Here is an 18,261-nt window from a genome sequence, read left to right on the forward strand (position 1 = left end):
CAGGTATTTTTCTTCAGGGTTTCTTAGTGGTCTGTTATGACCATGTCTGTAGAAACTGCAGTGGACTGGGACTCAGTAGCCTGGCATCTGATGACAGCTCTGTTGCTAAGCAGTTATGCAAACTTGGACAAGGCACTCACTCTCTCTAGATTGTATTTTCACATTTGCTACTTACTGTGATAGCTGTACATGTATGTCATCTCTTCTCTGTCACATAAGTGTCATGATTCTGATATTGTAAAACTTATTCAAATGTAAGCATTGGACATAATTAACTCTTATTGCTTAGCTTCAGATTAGGAAAATGTGGGCTGGCTTTGAGTATGAAAGCAAGATAATGAAATGATAAGAGAAGAATAAAGTTCTAATGTAAAGAGTAAGGGTCTCTTTCCACCAATACTCACAAATGATAATAAGCAGCTAAATTTCATAGGCTTAATTGATTTGGATAACTTTAGAGGCCAGAGTACAGAATTATTTCCAGTATGCTAGTCTATGTATTGTTTGGAGTATGGTCTGCATCAGACAGTTTTTCTGTTCTGCAATATATTGCAATATGATGTCATCTTGGACAATATTGTAACTCTCGTTTCCTTCTCAATACACCTTTCACTCGCTATTGTGCTGCTTCTAATACAATATGGTGTATAGTAATATATTCCATGAAATCAACTCCTTATGTAGCAAGTACACTAATGTACTTCTCAAACATCGTTTAAATCATGTAAGTTGTAATTTGTTTATGGGCCAGTCATATTTTATAATTAAATAATGCTTTTCTTCTTCACAACCAAAGTCATTTCTGTTGTACCCTTTTTAATTCTCACTGGTTCTATGTGGCACAAATAGGATCTTTATCAGGCATATGGATACCAAAACATTTTAGATAGTATTTTTTGCATATCAATTAGATAATCAGCCAAATGTAAGTGATTAATAAACAAGCTTTATGGTAAGTTTCACAAGTACTTTAATGATTAAAATAAAACAAGCCAACAAAACAGGAAGTAGTCCTAAGTCCTTCTTTCAAGTGAATTGATATGATTTTTCTGTCTCCTCTAAGACTGTGCTCCAGCGTCATCTCCCCCAGGAAGTTTTGCTGGGTTCTCCACACTGGGCCCAGGGTCCTCTTCTGTGGTCCCAGTTTCCTGGGTGTATCTGTTTCAGCAAATACCGTAATATATTGAAAGTGTGCTAACATGCACATTTTTAAGGGCAGGGACCTATTTAACCTTTTTCTAGGTACTTAGTACTAGGTACTAAGGGCAGTACCTAGTATAATATCTCATTGGTAGTTATTATAGACCACATGTTAAGTAGCATTCATTAGATTCAAACTTCTTGAGGGCAGGAAAGTATTTTATGTTCAAATGTTTTACTGTATTATCTCTATCAGTTGGCATATTATGTGGCAAAAATATAAATACCTTTCAAATGAATGCATAAAAGTTACCTAACAGCTAGAATTTGAAAAGGACACAGATGCATTGTCTGCAGATACAGATTGTAAGTGTTTTGTTAGTTAACTGAAGAATTAGTGAGGGTAGGAGGTGTCACAGCATGAGGTAGAATTGTCTTAGTCCTTGATAGACAGAAAGCTAGTGTTTAAATGGGTGAAGGGTAAGGAGAAGGGCATTGTAAGTGCGAGTAATTACATGAGTGAAAGCAAGAAGGAAAATAAGCACAGAGTTCAGGCAGGAGTAGGGCCCAACTTGGCTGGAGCAAAAGGTGTGCATATTTAGAAAGTAAACTGGAGAGAGAATGAAGCCAGGATGTGGATGTCCTTGAAAGTCAAATAGAAAATTTTCATGTGTTATGGCTGTAAAAAAGAGAGCCCGTTTAAAGTTTTGGAACATGGCATTTCTGTGTAATAAAATTTAACTCTGTAACAGCATATTTTGGAAAAAGTACCAAAAATTATGATAATCTTAGATGCAGAAATGCTGGAGTGTTGACACAGATGTGGAATAGACAGAGGGGAGAAGACAGATTAGGTAGTGCCTAATCTACCTAACCTAAGGTAGCGCACTTAGGTAGTACCTGAGTGCGAAAAGGACTAAGGAAAAATGAGATAATATGTGGAAAGCACTTCTTAAACTGTAAAACATACAAATCTAGGGTTACATACACACACATACGTATACACTTACATATTTGTGTATATGCATCCATACTTAAATGAATAAAGTAGGTACCATGACAAGAGGTTGCATTGGGCTTTCTTTCTCTGTTCAGTTATACATTCTGATTATTTTTTCTAGGCAAGATAATGAGAAAGAAGCTTACATTTGCTGGCTCAGCCAAACAATTTACTGTAAGGGTTTTACCAGCCAGTCACCCTAGATTAGTAGGTTTCTTTAGGGGTTTAAAGAGCAAGGCCATTTGGAAGAAGGGAAGTGTTAGCTGAGATCACACATAATGATTACTTAGCTTTATTTAATGTGATTTCATTGTACAGGATATTTCCTTGATGCAAAATTGGGATACAGGACTGAAGAAATATAAGAAAGGAATAATTTTTGGTAGCAATAAATTTTAGGCACTTCACATTTTTCATATTTAATAAAGTATGGTTTTTCTGAAGAATATTAATGTCAATGGGATATGTTTTCATTATCAAGTGAATGTTTTATAACAAATAGATATATTGTGGGTTTATGAAAGCAATGCATACCATAATATATGAATGACTTTGTCAGCTTAGTGCTAATAGAGATGCAAGCCTTCGGTTGCCTATTAACCTGTATGGTGCTTTTATGGTTCACAGGGGGATTGCCGTACCAGAGAAGAGGCAATGATATTTGGCGTTGGACTCTGTGACAACGGATTTATGCACCATGGTAGGAATGTTTATTCTGGGAGCTTACAGGTGTATGTTACCATTCTGTTTTTGTTAGGACTCTGGGAATATCTCAGTGTTCCAGTGAAGTCATTTAGAGACAGACCAGCAAGACTGTCTGGGCCTTGCCCTGTGTGCACGTGGGGTCACCACATCTGTGTTATCTCCCGGTTGTCATGACTACTTGTCCATTTTTTTTCTAGAATAGAACTGATTCCAGAAGAGCAAGGGCTTGAGTTTAGGTGTTCTGAAGAAAAATAGATTATATGCTTTGAAACTATTTCAGATCAGACTCACTTTTTCTGAATGCTAGAATGTATTAAAACGATTCAGTGAGAATTATGTATAGTTACATATTCTTATTTTTTATAAAAATATTTTTAAACAGAACAAAATAATAAATCTCTGGAAGAAATCTGTTTTTTTGGCTACTAATTAAAGATTAGTTTTCTTTCTTTGTTTGAAGATTTAATTACCCTTAAATTTATAAAAAATAACATCTTAGTTTTTCCTCTATGTAACATCTTAGAGATTTCATAAACCTAAACAATCTATTTTGATTGCTTATATGTGTGTGTGTATATATACACACACACATATATATTTTTATAGACATGTATTTCATAGCACTTGTCAAATATTTGATACCTATTTGTCAGTTACTTTCAAAAGGTTGTTACCTTTTTATGAGGAAGGAACTGCAGCAAAAGTTACAGCAATTTTGACTGCATCCATGGTTATTATATATTACTTTGGGAATTCCATTACATTCCACTATCTCTAGAGCACAGTGTCAGTTGTGATACAGAAATATTGATCCTTAAAGAGCAAACCATTGAATGGAAGCAATGATATCATTCTAGGGAATTAAAACTATAATTTTAAGCTGAAAACAAGCAGTAATAAATAAACAATAATTTGATTTCAACACATTTTAAAATGTTGAGTTACGACAAAGGTTTTTCCTATGAAAGTCTCTGTCAGTAAAGCACAATCAGTTCAACTCATGCCTAGCCCTTCTGATGTCTTCTTCTCCTATTCCTTTTAGACAGACCATTTTGGGGAGGAAAACAGTAGCAAAGTACCATGTGAGCTTTGGGAAACTGCTTATGTTACATAGACAAGACCTAACTCGATCTCACGTATATTCTCATTTCTATCGTTAGCTATGACTTATGTTACTGTTTAACTTGTGGTCCATAATTTCATTTATTAACTCACATTGCCAACCAGTCTTTCATCCAGAAATCAGTAAGTACATACAATTACCTGGTCAATAATTATTGTTTGGAACCCTATAAAAATAATGAAATAAATAGCTACTATCTTTAATTGCTTACTACATGCCAAGTTATTTACACTATTACCTCATTTTGGTTTTATACAACATTATGAGGAAGGTTTTATGGTCCTCATTTCACAGATGAAGAAACTGCAGTTCAAAGAGTTTATGTAACTTTCCCAGTGTTAAACCAGAATCAATCCCAGACCTGGAATGTAAACACAGGTCTGTCTCATCATAAAGACTTACATCTCTGCTGTGCTTGGGGACCACTGCCTCCCCTTTAACTCCTTGGCTTGATAAATCACCTGTCCCAACAAACTTCTCTTCAAGGTTCTAAGGAATGTGAATGGAAATAGAAAAGATTCCCCATTTAATATGTTTTGACTGCTTTCAGTAGCTCACCAAATACAAATGCTTTCTATTGGTATTAACCCTTATTTTTAAAAAGGCTTATAAAACATAAACCTTGAATTTGAAAGAAAATGTTAATGTTCAGATGAAAGGGAAAAAGTGACCCTTGCAAAAATAAGGTTATTTGAAAACAATGCTTTTAAACAGAAGAGATCGAGGAATTAACGAAAACTAAAATCACATTTCACCCAGAAGACTTATTTCTGGTTTGAAGCATTAGAACAAAGCGACCGCAGAGGGAGCTGCTCACACACACAAAGACAACACTTAATCCAGCTGGATTTTCCCACCATTGTGCGGGATATTAAAAAACATACTTAAAATGTTTACTACAAATTCAAAACACTATATTTTTCTATGTTTTGGAATGTATAAATTTTTTATTTAATATAATCTATTTAAATTTAGGTTTTAATGTGGAAATTGAAAGACTTGGTTAAGTATAAAAAAGTTAACATTGAAAAAATACCTTATATTAAAAATTCAAAAGTTTTTAGGTAACAGTAAATTAAAGGAAACATTGGCTGAAAATTATACAAAGAAATAGAAAATTATCATATGGATCATAGTGTGCGTAACTTGTTCTAGGAGTGTCAGATTGAGGCCATGGTACTGGTATTATTTTACTGAATGTCTATCAGTTTGGACAAAGAGTTGGATTTTTGGATTAATTGAAACAATTTGAATATATCTCTGTTTCCTTAGTCCTTGAAAAAAGTGAATTCAAAGACGAACCTCTACTTTTCCGTTTTTTTGCGGATGAGGAAATGGAAGGGTCCAATATGAAACATCGACTTATGAAACATGATTTAAAAGTTGTGGAAAATGTTATAGCTAAATCACTATTGGTAAGTTTTTTACTAATGTTTTCTTCTCGATTAGATATTAGCAGGAGATTACATAAACATGTTTGGTAGTGATGCATATTATTTCTGGTTAATTTGCAAACTTTTTCCTACTTGCTTTATTAATAATGTTAATATTTTGCATTTCAGATTAAATCCAATGAAGGCAGCTATGGTTTTGGGTTAGAAGACAAAAATAAAGTTCCAATAATTAAGTTGGTAGAAAAGGGGTCTAATGCTGAGGTAATGTAAATTAACATTTTTATTTAAATTTGTTGCCCATGACATATAAATATAGATTTCTAAACTAATTGAAATCAGCCTTTAAGTATCTTTATTGAAAATAATGTTACTGAATAATCTTATTCTGAGGTTCTACCAAATGCTCTTGAAGTCTGTGAGAGGAGCCCGTGTCTGGGTACTCAGGTGCAGCTGGGGGAGAGTACTGGCGATATCTGCAGCTGTGCCCCTCCTGATCTCCTGAGAGGCCGAATGGCTCATTCCATGCCCCCGGGATGTCCCTGCTCACTAATGCCAGCCTGTAACCCTGTGGAGACTGCATAGGGTGGGACTATATTATATATGTCAGGTGGTTCTTCCATTAAATTAAGGACTGTGTCTATTTTTCTATCACTTTGGACTGTCATACAAATAGCACCTCCATCAGTAAAGCACATGCTTTGACTTACTTTTGAATTGGGTTAATACTGACTGATGTTCTCTCACCTCACCAGCCTTTTAAACCAAGAAATCTCCTGATCATTTATTTGTTCATTCATTCAGAAATATTTATTTGGCCCCTGTTATATGCTAACCAGTGTTCTAGAGTCTGGGAATGTAGCAATGAACAAAACAGACAAAATTTCCTCTGATAATAATTATCAGAATTCAAGTATTCTCACTTTGCTTCCTGGCATTAAAATGCTTAATCCCCCAGCAAACTTCTCAGTAATTAATCTTTCATAGAGAAGGTGGTAATGAATGAAACATGGCTTTTAACTTTGAATCTATTTACGGTTAGTAATAAAGTGTCAGTCATCTACTCATCTGGTGGTGCACAAGGTCTCTATCTTTTACCAGATCACAAACTCACGTAAAACAAGGTTTAATGAACAGCACGTTCATGTCAAACAAAGTAACTCTTGTCAACTCATACTCTGTTAGTGGGCCTGGTCAATAAATGACTGTTTTTAGTACTTTTCTGTGAGTAGGCAATGTTTCTCCCAGATAGCTTCAGAGGATGTTCCTAGAGCACAGCTTCATCTGGGTCTGCCCCTGATTAAATGCTTCCTCCCAGATTTCCATCATTTATCTGTTAACTAAAAGAGCATATTGTTTAAAGGCAGTAGTGTAGGTTAAGAAGAGCAGCATGATTGGCATGGAGAGAGAATGTCTTCTTTGTCATCTTTTCAGCATCTTGTAGTCTGTTCTTGTTGAAGTGCTCCCCCTTGGATGCTGGGCCATTTGTCTCTCCTGCCCTGGAGACACTTACACCTCCTCAGGCTAACGGTGCACATTTGGTTGTCATTGACATCTGTATTGAGATTGAAACTCTCTGAGTTAATTGGATGTACATGGAAAAGACAGTAAAAAAAATTAACTTGGGGTTTGACTATAGTTAAAAAGAATGAAATGTAAAAAATAACTAAAATACAGCAGAAGAAAGGGTCATGGGAAGAGTATAATGTTAAGTCAGGGAGGGAGGAGGGAGAATTTTAGTCAAGATGGGTGATCAAATTTTAAACTAGGTCAGAGAGAATAAATGTTATCTTGCCCACAGTTCTGTTTTACGAAGTTGTATAAAAACATTGCAGATGTGTTAAAATGTCAAAATCTGTAAGTTCTAAACCTTTTCAAATTCTAATTCTGGGAAAAAATAGATCCCTTATTAAATATAATTTGATTTTTTTCTTGCTACTTCTCTCTTAGATGGCTGGCATGGAAGTTGGGAAAAAAATTTTTGCTATTAATGGTGACCTAGTTTTTATGAGACCTTTCAATGAAGTGGACTGCTTCCTGAAATCATGCTTAAACAGCAGAAAGCCTCTAAGAGTTCTTGTGAGCACAAAGCCAAGGGAGTAAGTTGTACGATTTGTGTGGGATTAAAAATAAATTATACATAGATGAACAAAATAGAAAAGTTAACTAAGCAAATGCCTAGAATTAAGTATCTCATTGCTTAGAACATTTAAACCTAACCCACATCACTAATACTGGTGTTTAAGTGATGGGAAAAACGACATTGCTAATGATGATAAAATGTTTTCTACTTAAATAAGGTAGTTTCAGCAGAAATAATCCTTTCCCTCTGCTGCCTACATTTTCCTCTGGGTTGGGTTGAGTCTGACTATGAGTGAAGAAAACTAATAGTGCATTTGATATTAAAGAATTTCATTCTTCTATGTTCAACTCTAAGAATTTCAGGGGCTATGAGTTGATTTGACACCATTGATAATTAAACATTGATAGGAGATGGGATCCAGACTGGGGGTAAGGTCTTTCATGCCTGTGTGTACTTAGAAATAGGTCCATTCTTTTAAAAAATATGTCTGCCTATAATTAGAAAAAACTCATGTTCATTATAGGAAATTTAGAGTACAGACTTTTCTAAAGGAAGATATTTTTCCTATAATCATATCATTCATAAATAACCATTGTTATTCTTTTTATTGTTGGTCAGTTACAGTTGTCCTGCCTTTTCCCCATTGCTCACCCCTACCCTGTCCCCCAGTCCCACAGTAAATACCCCCCCAATGTCCATGCCCATGAGTCTTCTGTTCATGTTCCTTTGCTGGCCCCTTCCCTCTCTTTCTTCTGTTACCCCCTCCCCTCCCCTATGGTCACTGGCAGTTTGTTTATTTCGATGTTTCTGGTTCTATTTTGCTCATTTGTTTGTTTTGTTGATTAGGTTACAATTATAGTTTTGTTTATATTATATACATTGTTATTCTTTTGAAATTCAGTGTTAATTGAATTTTATAAGTACTGGCACCTATGCACAATCATTTATTTACAAAATGAGATATACTTTATGATTTTTTAGAAAAAATTAATAAGATATTATGGATATGCTTGTTGGACATTGGCTTCTCTTCCATAAATCATCGATGATCTCATGTTCCCTTACCAGGTTTCCATGTGTTTAACCAATTAGGTAATTGAAATAATGCATATAAAGTACTTACCATAATGTATTAGTATACAATGATGATATCAAAATTACTATTTAATACTTAATTGTACTTACCATTGTGATAAGCAACTTCATTATTTTTACGATAGATGAAGGTTACCACTTCAAAAACTAAATAGTTTATTTTAACTACTTATAGACTCTAAGTATACGTAATATAATATTCTTCCCTGCCTATATATATATTCAGCAAAGCTAGGTGCCTTATTTATCTTAAGAGTCAAAATGCAGTGTAATATGCTAAATTCTGCAGTAAGTCATCAAGGTAGATGCTTCTACCAACAGCATACAAAGGTGTCTGAAAGAGTGGGACTCGTTCAAGTTACTAATATAAAAGGACTTTGGGCTAGAGAGCAGCAAATAAACATAATAATGCCATCTCTAAAACAATACGATCTCTATGCTCCCAGTTTATCCAACCCTTTCTGGGATAAGGCTTACCTAGTTGCCCACCTCTGGACACTTTGAGGACATTTAACAGGAAAGGAATAAGGGAGTAGTGTTCCTAAGCATTCATTAGTGGCCATGAAGGTTTCCCATGGCCCCTTAACCCCTGATTTAAGCCTACGAATACTGGTCTGATTACAAACATTTCAGCAGGTAGAGGGCGTCAAAACTAAGTAGACTGGGCAAATCCTCAGTCCTAGAAGTAGTTGCTAGCTGAGGAGGGTTGGAACCTAGGTCTTCTGATTATTCCCTTGGAGTTTGTTGTACAGTAACTAGAATGATATTTCTGGCCCAGGATCAAGGCTCTCTTCCACCACTTGCTTGCTAATTGTGTTGCTTCAACATCCTCATCCATAAAAAATGGGGATGATAAGAGTGCCTATGTCACGGCGCTGCTAAGAACTCTAAATAAATCTAGGTTTGTAAAGAACTTAGTGACATGCTCAGCTCATAACATGTACCCGAGTGATGTGATCTACGATGTTTTTCTGTTCTCTCATTTCACTTTTTCCATTGCTTCTTTATTACATCAAGAGCATATTTTACATTGTATTTTAAAACTGTTTTGAGGATGGGGTACTTATTTTTTCTGTTTCTCTTTAATTTGTTTGAAATTTATAACCTTTCCTTTATGTCTTCATTCTAGTATATGATTTTTATAAATCACTCTCATATTTTCTTGCAATAGCTACTTATGATTTATGAAGTATCTTGTATGGGGGAAAAGCAATCAATATGAGAAGTAAATACAACAGAATTTTTCTGTTGAATATAGCTGTATTTTAAGACAGATAATATCAAGGAATTTTTCAGTGGCTTTGTAGCAGGAAATAGACCATCCTTCTTACATAAATTTAATTTTTGTTTTAATAAGCATCATAGTGTTCCCAACAGGAAAACAGGTTTTCCACAGAGCATTTTATGAAGGGAGTCCCCAAATTATGACCAAATGCATCTCATGGTGTTTCATACAAATTTTATTAAGAGAATAGTAATAATATTCTAGAAGATTAGAATAGGGTCAGCCTTCTGTAGCATAGTAGAAGGACAGAAAACCTTGCTTAAAAAGAATTGAGAAGCCACTGTAATCTGAAAGCTCTAAGTTATTTAAACAAAAGTGAATTTCCATTGATAATATTCAGAAACATGAGCTACCTGTATTTTTTTGTTTCATGCTCAGAAAATGTCTTTATTCTTTCTTTTTTTCCTTAACTATCTTCTGTTTTCAAGTGTATCTTTGACAGACAATAGCAACAAGTTGCTATTCAGAGAAAACAGATACAGCTATATATACCAAGAAATATTTAATTAAAGATAAAGGATAAATGAATTAGTTATGTGCCCTCCATCCTACCAATGTGCAGATAACTTCATGGCATATCATCTAATTTGTAGTAATACTTTCAAGGTTTCCTGGAACAGATGATATGCATTTCTGTGACTGAATGCCTGAATGCTTGCCTATGTTACATTCTAGGTTACAGTGCCAGCCCCTGCCTTCAGGACTAAATGCACTCTCTGGGTTTCTCAAGTGTTTTAGCCACTGTGTTGCTTAAAAGATGCAAATAAGAGCTGCTGTACCCAACTTGAGATTCTAATGTTCCTGTTGCATTTATTTTGTGATTCATTCATCAACTTTTGGAGAACACTTTTGTTTCTTGGGCATCAAGGGCTATCCATCAACACTTATTGCGTTGTATTCATTTGTCTGCTCTCTGCAATTTATCATACTCATTAATATTGTTATGAGGTTCCAACTTATGTCCTGTTTTCTGCTTTTCATTGTCATTTTCTGATTTCTGGCTTCCTTCTCTGGAGTAGCTCATTAGTTAGTACCAAATTGGACATCCCTCACTGATTTGCCATGACAGCTTACTCAAGTTCTCCATCCCTTTATCTTCCTTTCCATGTGGACTCATTGAAAATTTTTCTTTTACTTATGCAGGTTTACCTTTGATGTATTATCTTTTAAAATTCCACTGAATAAATACTAAGGTTAATCATATTCTTAAAATATTTTGATGTAGTGTTTGACATATCTGCTCTTTATAACTAGCTCTTTGTTGTTGTTTTTTGATGGAGTTCCCAACAGGTAGAAATGTATTATTAGCTTTGTGTTTCTTTTATATTAATGTTAACAAAGAGGTTTCTCAGTGCTTGATGTCTTCTTTGTAATAGTAAACGAAGGAGAGATGCTTCCACTTCGTTAAGTACCTACATAGGTAGTTCACAGCACAATGCAGGGCAATTTTTTACCAAAGCTATCTTTTTTAATTTCCATTGACACCTTGCAAAGTAAATTTTAACCCATCACCTTTCTTAGAAACTCAGACTCAGAGAAGTTAAGGAATTCATTCAAGTTTTCCAACTATCAAGTGACTAAATGAGGATTCAAAGTACGGTGTGGCCCTGGCCTGTGTGGTTCAGTTGGTTGGAGCATTGTTCCATATACCAGAAGGTTGGGGTTCGATTCCCAGTCATGGCACGTACGCAGGTTGTGGATTCACATTCAGTCCCTGATTGGGGTGTGTCTAGGAGGCAAACAATTGATGTTTCTCTCTTGCATTGATGTTTCCCTCCCTCTTTCTCCCTCCCTCCCTCCCTCCCTTTCTCTCTCTCTAAAAAAACAAACAACAACCAAAAGCAAAGTGTAGTGTGTCTAAACCCAGGGCCTGTTCCTTATTCATAGTGTACTATGCAATGCCTGTGTCTAGTGAGGAACTCAGCAGGGTGTGTCTGCGATTTGCCTTCGCAAGGACATGCACCACCGTACCTCCTTCAAGGATTTCGAACCCAGAGTTTTTCACATGGTGGACTCTCAATACAAATGTATTGAAAGAATAAATAGAAGTGTGGACAATTATTGTTTTATCCAATTGTAGCATTTTGAAGTCATCTGACTTTATTTTCCGATTGTTCTAGGACAGTGAAAATCCCAGATTCAGCTGAGGGGCTTGGATTCCAGATCCGGGGATATGGCCCGTCCGTTGTGCATGCGGTAGGAAGAGGTGAGTCCAACCTGTGTGGTAAACAGCTTCCCAGCCTTTCTGGTATTTTTTGATAAAGAAGATTGTGTTTAAAATGTGTATAATAATGTTGTTATGAATTTTCTCCATCATATTTTTATAGTACTAAGTCAATAGTAGTATATTCTTAAAATAATATTTTTTTAAAATTCTTAAAAATTGTAAGGCATATGTATCACTGTTAAAAATTTATAAGCAGCCCTGGCTGGTATGCCTCAGTGGATTGAGTGCCAGTCTGCAAACCAAAGGGTCACTGGTTCAATTCCTAGTCAGGGCACATGCCTGGGTTGTGAACCAGGTCCCCAATAGGGGACACACGAGAGGCAACTACACATTGATATTTCTCTCCCTCTCTTTCTCCCTCCCTTCCTCTCTCTCTCAAAATAAATAAATAAAGTCTTTAAAATAATTTATAAGCAAATGATGCCTCCTAAAATCACTTTGCTCTGTGCTTCCATTTAGCCAAAGGATATAATTTGTCTTTTTCTCTGACAGCAAATAATTGTGTTTTTGTTACTAATTCAGAGATATAGGCTTTAGGTTTAAGAATGATTTACGTACTTTATGGCCTATCACTAAATGATTACTTCAAGTATTCCTATAAGCCATGCATTTTATAAACCATAAAATTCATTTTAAATTTAATAATTTTAGTGACTAAAATCTTTGTTTATATTTTATCCTCTTTTTGTAATGGACAAAATAGCTATTGATAACTCTTGTTGTTATGTACTTTTAAATTTCGTACTAACATTGTAATGATTTAAGGGAATAACTGTTTAAATCTCATATTGCCAAATGTAGTAAATACCTTGGGGCTGTAGTAAGAAGTCACTATAAGGAGAAGAGGCCATTTGTTTATCTCATCAAAAGGCATTCTTAGTTTTGTTACAAAGAAATATAAACTGTAAAGCACCTTAAGATGATCACCCAAACATTAGACTAGAAAATTTTGAGAGGGCATTGTTATCTGAATCAAATTTATCAAGAACATGCTAGGTTAGATTGTAAATATGCTTTCATTGGTGTATATATGACAAAAATGTACCTTATTTCAAAAGCTTGTTTTTTTCACTCAGATTTTTAAAATATATGGATTAGTAAACATTTCAAAAAAATAAAGAAATAAAACCTTTCTAACAACTAATTAATATTATCAAACTGAAATGGGATATATTTTATACTAAAATGGGATATTTGATATATCAGATATCTTCTTCATTTTTAGTAAACCAGAATGGAGTAAGTCACACTACCAGTACTATCAAATAAGTGCAGACCTGAGCAAATCATGTCAAACCTCACTCCCTAGTACAATGTCACGCAGAGAGGAGGGTTCTCCCTTTGGAATGGTATGCCCAACTCTGGTCATGGTGCTCTTTGTTTCTGAAGAGTAAAAGAAATGCTCCTGTGCTTTTCCTTTCAGCTGTATATTAAAGAAAAAGATATTATTCAGTGATTTTTTTTTGCACTGTGATTTTGTCATAAGAAAAAGAGACTTTCTCCTCCACTTGTCAGCTCTTTTTCACGGCCACCACTAGAGTATATCACTTACTGGAATTTCACCTTTGGAATCCAAAATTCCAATATGCCAGTTTCTGATGACAGTCTCTTATTTTTGTCTCATCAACTTTGATGTTCTGAGATTGTTTTTCAGTTCAGTTTTGGGACTTCCATTTTTTGGATCCTTCTTTTTTTCTCCTGGTTCGTTATACCCCTCAGGACTGCACTTCCTTCCTTAGCTAGCCTTGTCCCCATGGTGGGTCACTTCAGCCCCTCTTGCTGCATCATCGAGATCCCCTCATCCTTATTTCTCAGGTGCATCCAGGCCGTGTCATTTCTGGTACATCCAGGCCAGATCAACCTAAGCACCTTCTTTGCTCATTCTCCTGAGCAGCTGGGAAAAACTGTCGTAGGAATGGAATTAGTGTCATCCATCCCAATTCAGTCTTGTCTTTACTGGGCCTGTATGACTACTCTGCGATCTTCATCTGTCTCTGTTCAGCTCCCTCTTTTTCTCCTCATAGTTGCCACCTGTTTCCCAAGATGAACTTCCTTTTTCACCTCACAGACAAATTCAGGTGTGAAGCCCTCCAAGCCCCACACCCTCCTTGTGCACACATGTTTCTGGCTGGGTCACCACCACCAACTTTTGTCCCACTCTAGAGTAAGAGGTCTTTTCTCTTTTCTGGAGTTCAAGGTTAATCTCTCCACAGATGTCTGGATCCCATCTCTTTGATCCTTCTCTGGAGTGTTGAACTGTCAGATATCACTTTCCAAAATTTTTAGCTTTTTCTCTTCATTAGATTATTATATTATAGGGTCAGTTCTTTCCCTTTAAAATCAACCAAGAAACAAAACCATTTTAAACTAGAACACCAAACACAAAACCTCTCCTTTATTTTCTCCTCTAGATCCTTGCTACTCAAAATGTGATCCACAGACCCACAGTATGGGCACCACCAGGGAGCTGGTTAGAAATTCAGAATCTCAGGCCCCATGCAGGACATACTGAGTCGGAATCTGCATTTTAATCAGATCCCCAGGTGATATGTCTGCATGACAAAGATTGAAAAGCTCAGCTCTAGACTAATGCTGTAATAACTTTCATTTTTGTCATAGACAAACTTCCTGAAATACTGGCCAAAATTTTCTTTCATCTGTCCTTCCTCACTTCCTACTTGAATTTTAACCCAGTGCTATAGCCATCTCCTCCCACCTCCCACCCATGTCTCCAAAATTTGTCTTGTAAGAGTTATCATGGATTTAACTGGAAAATATAATGGATATTGATAATCCTTATCTTAGCTGAGCTTTTTCTGCCATTTGTTTAAACTGAAAACTCCCATTTGCATAAACCATTCATCTCTTAATTCCCAAGATGGTACTTTTCAGATTTTGCTTCTACTCCTCTTCTGCCTGATCTTTTCATCTGTTGAGTTATTAACCATTGGCATCCTCTTCCCTGCCTTCTTGTTCTCCATAAGCAATCTTTTTGATCCTCTTTTCAGAGCATTTCTACATTTCTATTTCCAGCCCAGACCTCTCTCCTGAGTTCTACAGTCCAGATTTAATTGTTTATTATACACGTAATGGCCCCCGGGCACCTTAACACTCAGTATTATCCCCTCATACTCCATTGACACTCGGCCCATTTCAGGGGATCATGTCACTTCTCTGCTTAAAATTCTTGAATGTTTTTCCTCATCCGTAGAGAGTTAGGTTCAGACTCTGAGGCCTTCACACAAAGCACCCTGGGCCTCACAGCCTGACTCTGCTCTGCTCTCCATGTCTCTTTCTGTTCTAAGATCACACTCCCAACTGCCTATATATTCCAAAATGTCTGGTTATTTCTCCACCCAGTGCCTATTTTCAGGCTGTTCTTCCTGTTGGGAATGTCCCTCACTCCACCAAAAATCAGTCCAGCCTAGAAAAGGTACTTAATATTTTTGGGAGTGAATTTTAGTGAGAAGACGATTCTTGACTATAAATTATGCCCGTCTAGATGTTTAATTCTTCCATGGGAGAAATTACTTCTAACATACTCATGATAAATTTTATAGTAATTTATATTAGTTGTATTCATTGTTTTTATTAATGGTGCTTTGTACATGTTGATTTGTTCAGAATACCAAATAATGATGATTGGAAGGTTCTGAATATTTTTTAAAGATTTTATATTTTAGAGAAAGGGGAAAGGGAGGGAGAATGAGAGGGAGAGAAGCATTGATGTGTAAGAGAAACATCAATTGGTTGCCTCTCGCATACTTCCAACTGGGGACCTGGCCTGCCACCCAGGCATGTGTCCTGACCGGGAGCCCACCTGGTGACCTTTTGGTGGTTTGCAGGCCAGCACTCAACCCACTGAGCCAACCAGCCAGGGCAGTTCTGAAAATCTTAATCCCCTGGCTAAGATATGCCACTTCCATAGTTAAGTCTATTTCTATCCAAATAAATTATGGACAGTTGATGTTATCTGATTAATGTTATTCTTCACCAGTTCTCTGGTTCCTGACCCTTTGTACATATCCTGACTTAATTTCCTTAGCAAACCCAGTCCATTTGTGGTTGCTAATTGACTTGATTTTTTTTACTTGAGAATTTCTTTTAATTGTTGGCATTTTTAGAAATGAAAATGAATACTATTTTTTATTTTATCTTTATTGTATTATTTCCATTACCATTTACTTAGAGATGTAAACTAAAGAAAGATAAATACAGCATGTTTCTGGCTTTCTCATTTTGCTATTTTTATATGCATATTTTGAAAATTAGATTGACTAGACATTTTAAAGGGAAAATAACTGATTAGCATTATAAAGGTTACTTCTCAGTATCCCTTCAAATTAATTCATAGGGAGATGGAAAAATATTCTGTTTATCACGGCTTGAATCGCCTGTTAAATAGCAGAAAACTTTTGAGAGAGCATTGCTATCAGAACCAAATTTATCAAACACGCCCTAGTTAGATCTTTATCATATTTTAAGATGACCTTCCTTATTGTATATGTGATAAAAACAAATATTATCCCTAAAATTAGTTTTTGGCAATTTTTTCATTCATATTTCAAGGAACTGTGGCCGCAGCAGCCGGTCTTCACCCTGGACAGTGCATTATCAAAGTCAACGGGATCAATGTCAGCAAAGAGACGCATGCCAGTGTCATCGCGCATGTCACAGCCTGCAGGAAGTACAGGAGGCCAATGAAGGTGAGCTGCCTCTCAGCTTATCTCCATCCAATTCCAAGCTCGCAGACAAACCCCAGGGGACAACACAGGATGTTCTGGAGATGTTTGTGGTTTTCGCTCTTAGGCTCACATTTCAGCACAGCGTTGTAAATCTCATCATGATTGCTTTATTGGCATAGTTACAATTGATTATGCTTACATGGTTAAACTTTATCGTTGTAGTGTTACCACCTGTTTAAAACGTGCTCTGGCATATTTCCATTTTCATTGCTATTTGCATTTTTAAATTGCTAACTTTTTCAAAATGAAACCCAAAGCTTTAAACTGCTTTCTTGACCCTTGTAATTACTTTAGAATATAGAATGGTCTTCCTGTGTCTGTATATATGAATTATAAGTGCTTACAATGTTTATTTTTAGATTTCATGAAAAGCAGAACTTGTGGGTTTTATGGGATCTGAAATTGATTTTGGATATACTTATTTAGGCAATTGAATTTGGCTATGAAAAGAAAATACCTACATGTGCTTTCATTATTTAAAATTTTTAGCACTGTCCTCTGATCCAAATTTCAAGTGGTATAGAGAAATAAAATTACAATATAAACAAAGCTTATGTCATGAGTTACATGTGAGTGAGTATTGGACTAAAAGAGAAAATTTAACTCAACTAAATGCCAAAGGATTTTAAATGCAAAACACTTCAAAGGAGAGGTTTTGTGTATTTTCTGTTATGTGTAGTGAAGTACTATTTTCTGGATTTGAGAATATGATTTTTGTGTCCAAACCAGAAAGATGAGTGGCTATTTTCTTATAGTTTGAGCATGATACCCTGCAAAATACTGAACATACAAGAAAATAGCTCATTGATTTTGCTTACTAATAAGGTCAGACTAGTATAGCAAATTAGAATTCACACATCAATGCATAGGTTCTTCTGGTTGATAGTAAGTAGTTTAATAAATATTTATTGAACTGTATTATTGAGAGAATTTTTTAAAAGGGCACTTCTGAAATTATCAAGTCATTCCCCTTACATCAGAATTTTAATAAGTGACTAAATTGATTTGACTTTTATTCCTTTTTATTTTTTTCTACTTGCCTTCTTGGAGAGGTGTTGTTGATCAATAAAGTGATTAAGAAAAACAATAAATGGAGAGAAAAATTTACTAAATGAGTAACATGCTCTATTAGGTATCTATTGCCACAAACAGTCCATCCCACAACTTGGTGGCTTACAACGGCAGTGATTGATTATTTCTCTTGATTCTGCGGGTGATTGGTATTGGCTCCTGTGAGGGCCCTGACCTGGCCGCATGCCACTGCTGCAGGCCACCTCTCGCTCCGGACTACGCTGCGTGGCCTTCCTTTCAGTCATTAGCAGGGTTTTCCTTTTGACATGGCGTTTGGATTTCAAGAGGGGATGTTACGATCAATTAACTCACTATTTACATCATACTTCTAATATCCGTTTGGAAAAATCAGGCCACATGACCAAGCCTGGAGTCAGGGTGGGAAGGAGTTACCAT

At 35.8% G+C, this 18,261-nt stretch overlaps 1 protein-coding gene across 2 annotated transcripts in view; it reads left to right on the forward strand.

The window, feature by feature from the left end:
* Positions 1 to 18,261, forward strand: part of PREX2 (phosphatidylinositol-3,4,5-trisphosphate dependent Rac exchange factor 2) — a 228,078-nt gene that overhangs the window by 98,615 nt on the left and 111,202 nt on the right. For both annotated transcript variants that reach the window (XM_045861068.1, XM_045861069.1), the window contains 6 exons: positions 2,768 to 2,840; positions 5,241 to 5,383; positions 5,531 to 5,623; positions 7,310 to 7,458; positions 11,943 to 12,028; positions 16,619 to 16,755. In XM_045861068.1, coding sequence (XP_045717024.1) covers positions 2,768 to 2,840; positions 5,241 to 5,383; positions 5,531 to 5,623; positions 7,310 to 7,458; positions 11,943 to 12,028; positions 16,619 to 16,755 — 681 coding nt within the window. The remainder of the gene's footprint in view (positions 1 to 2,767; positions 2,841 to 5,240; positions 5,384 to 5,530; positions 5,624 to 7,309; positions 7,459 to 11,942; positions 12,029 to 16,618; positions 16,756 to 18,261) is intronic.

The sequence above is a fragment of the Phyllostomus hastatus genome, unplaced genomic scaffold (genome assembly GCF_019186645.2).
Source record: "Phyllostomus hastatus isolate PE091 unplaced genomic scaffold, TTU_PhHast_1.1 phas_scaffold_21, whole genome shotgun sequence".
In the NCBI taxonomy this organism is placed as follows: Eukaryota; Metazoa; Chordata; class Mammalia; order Chiroptera; family Phyllostomidae; genus Phyllostomus; species Phyllostomus hastatus.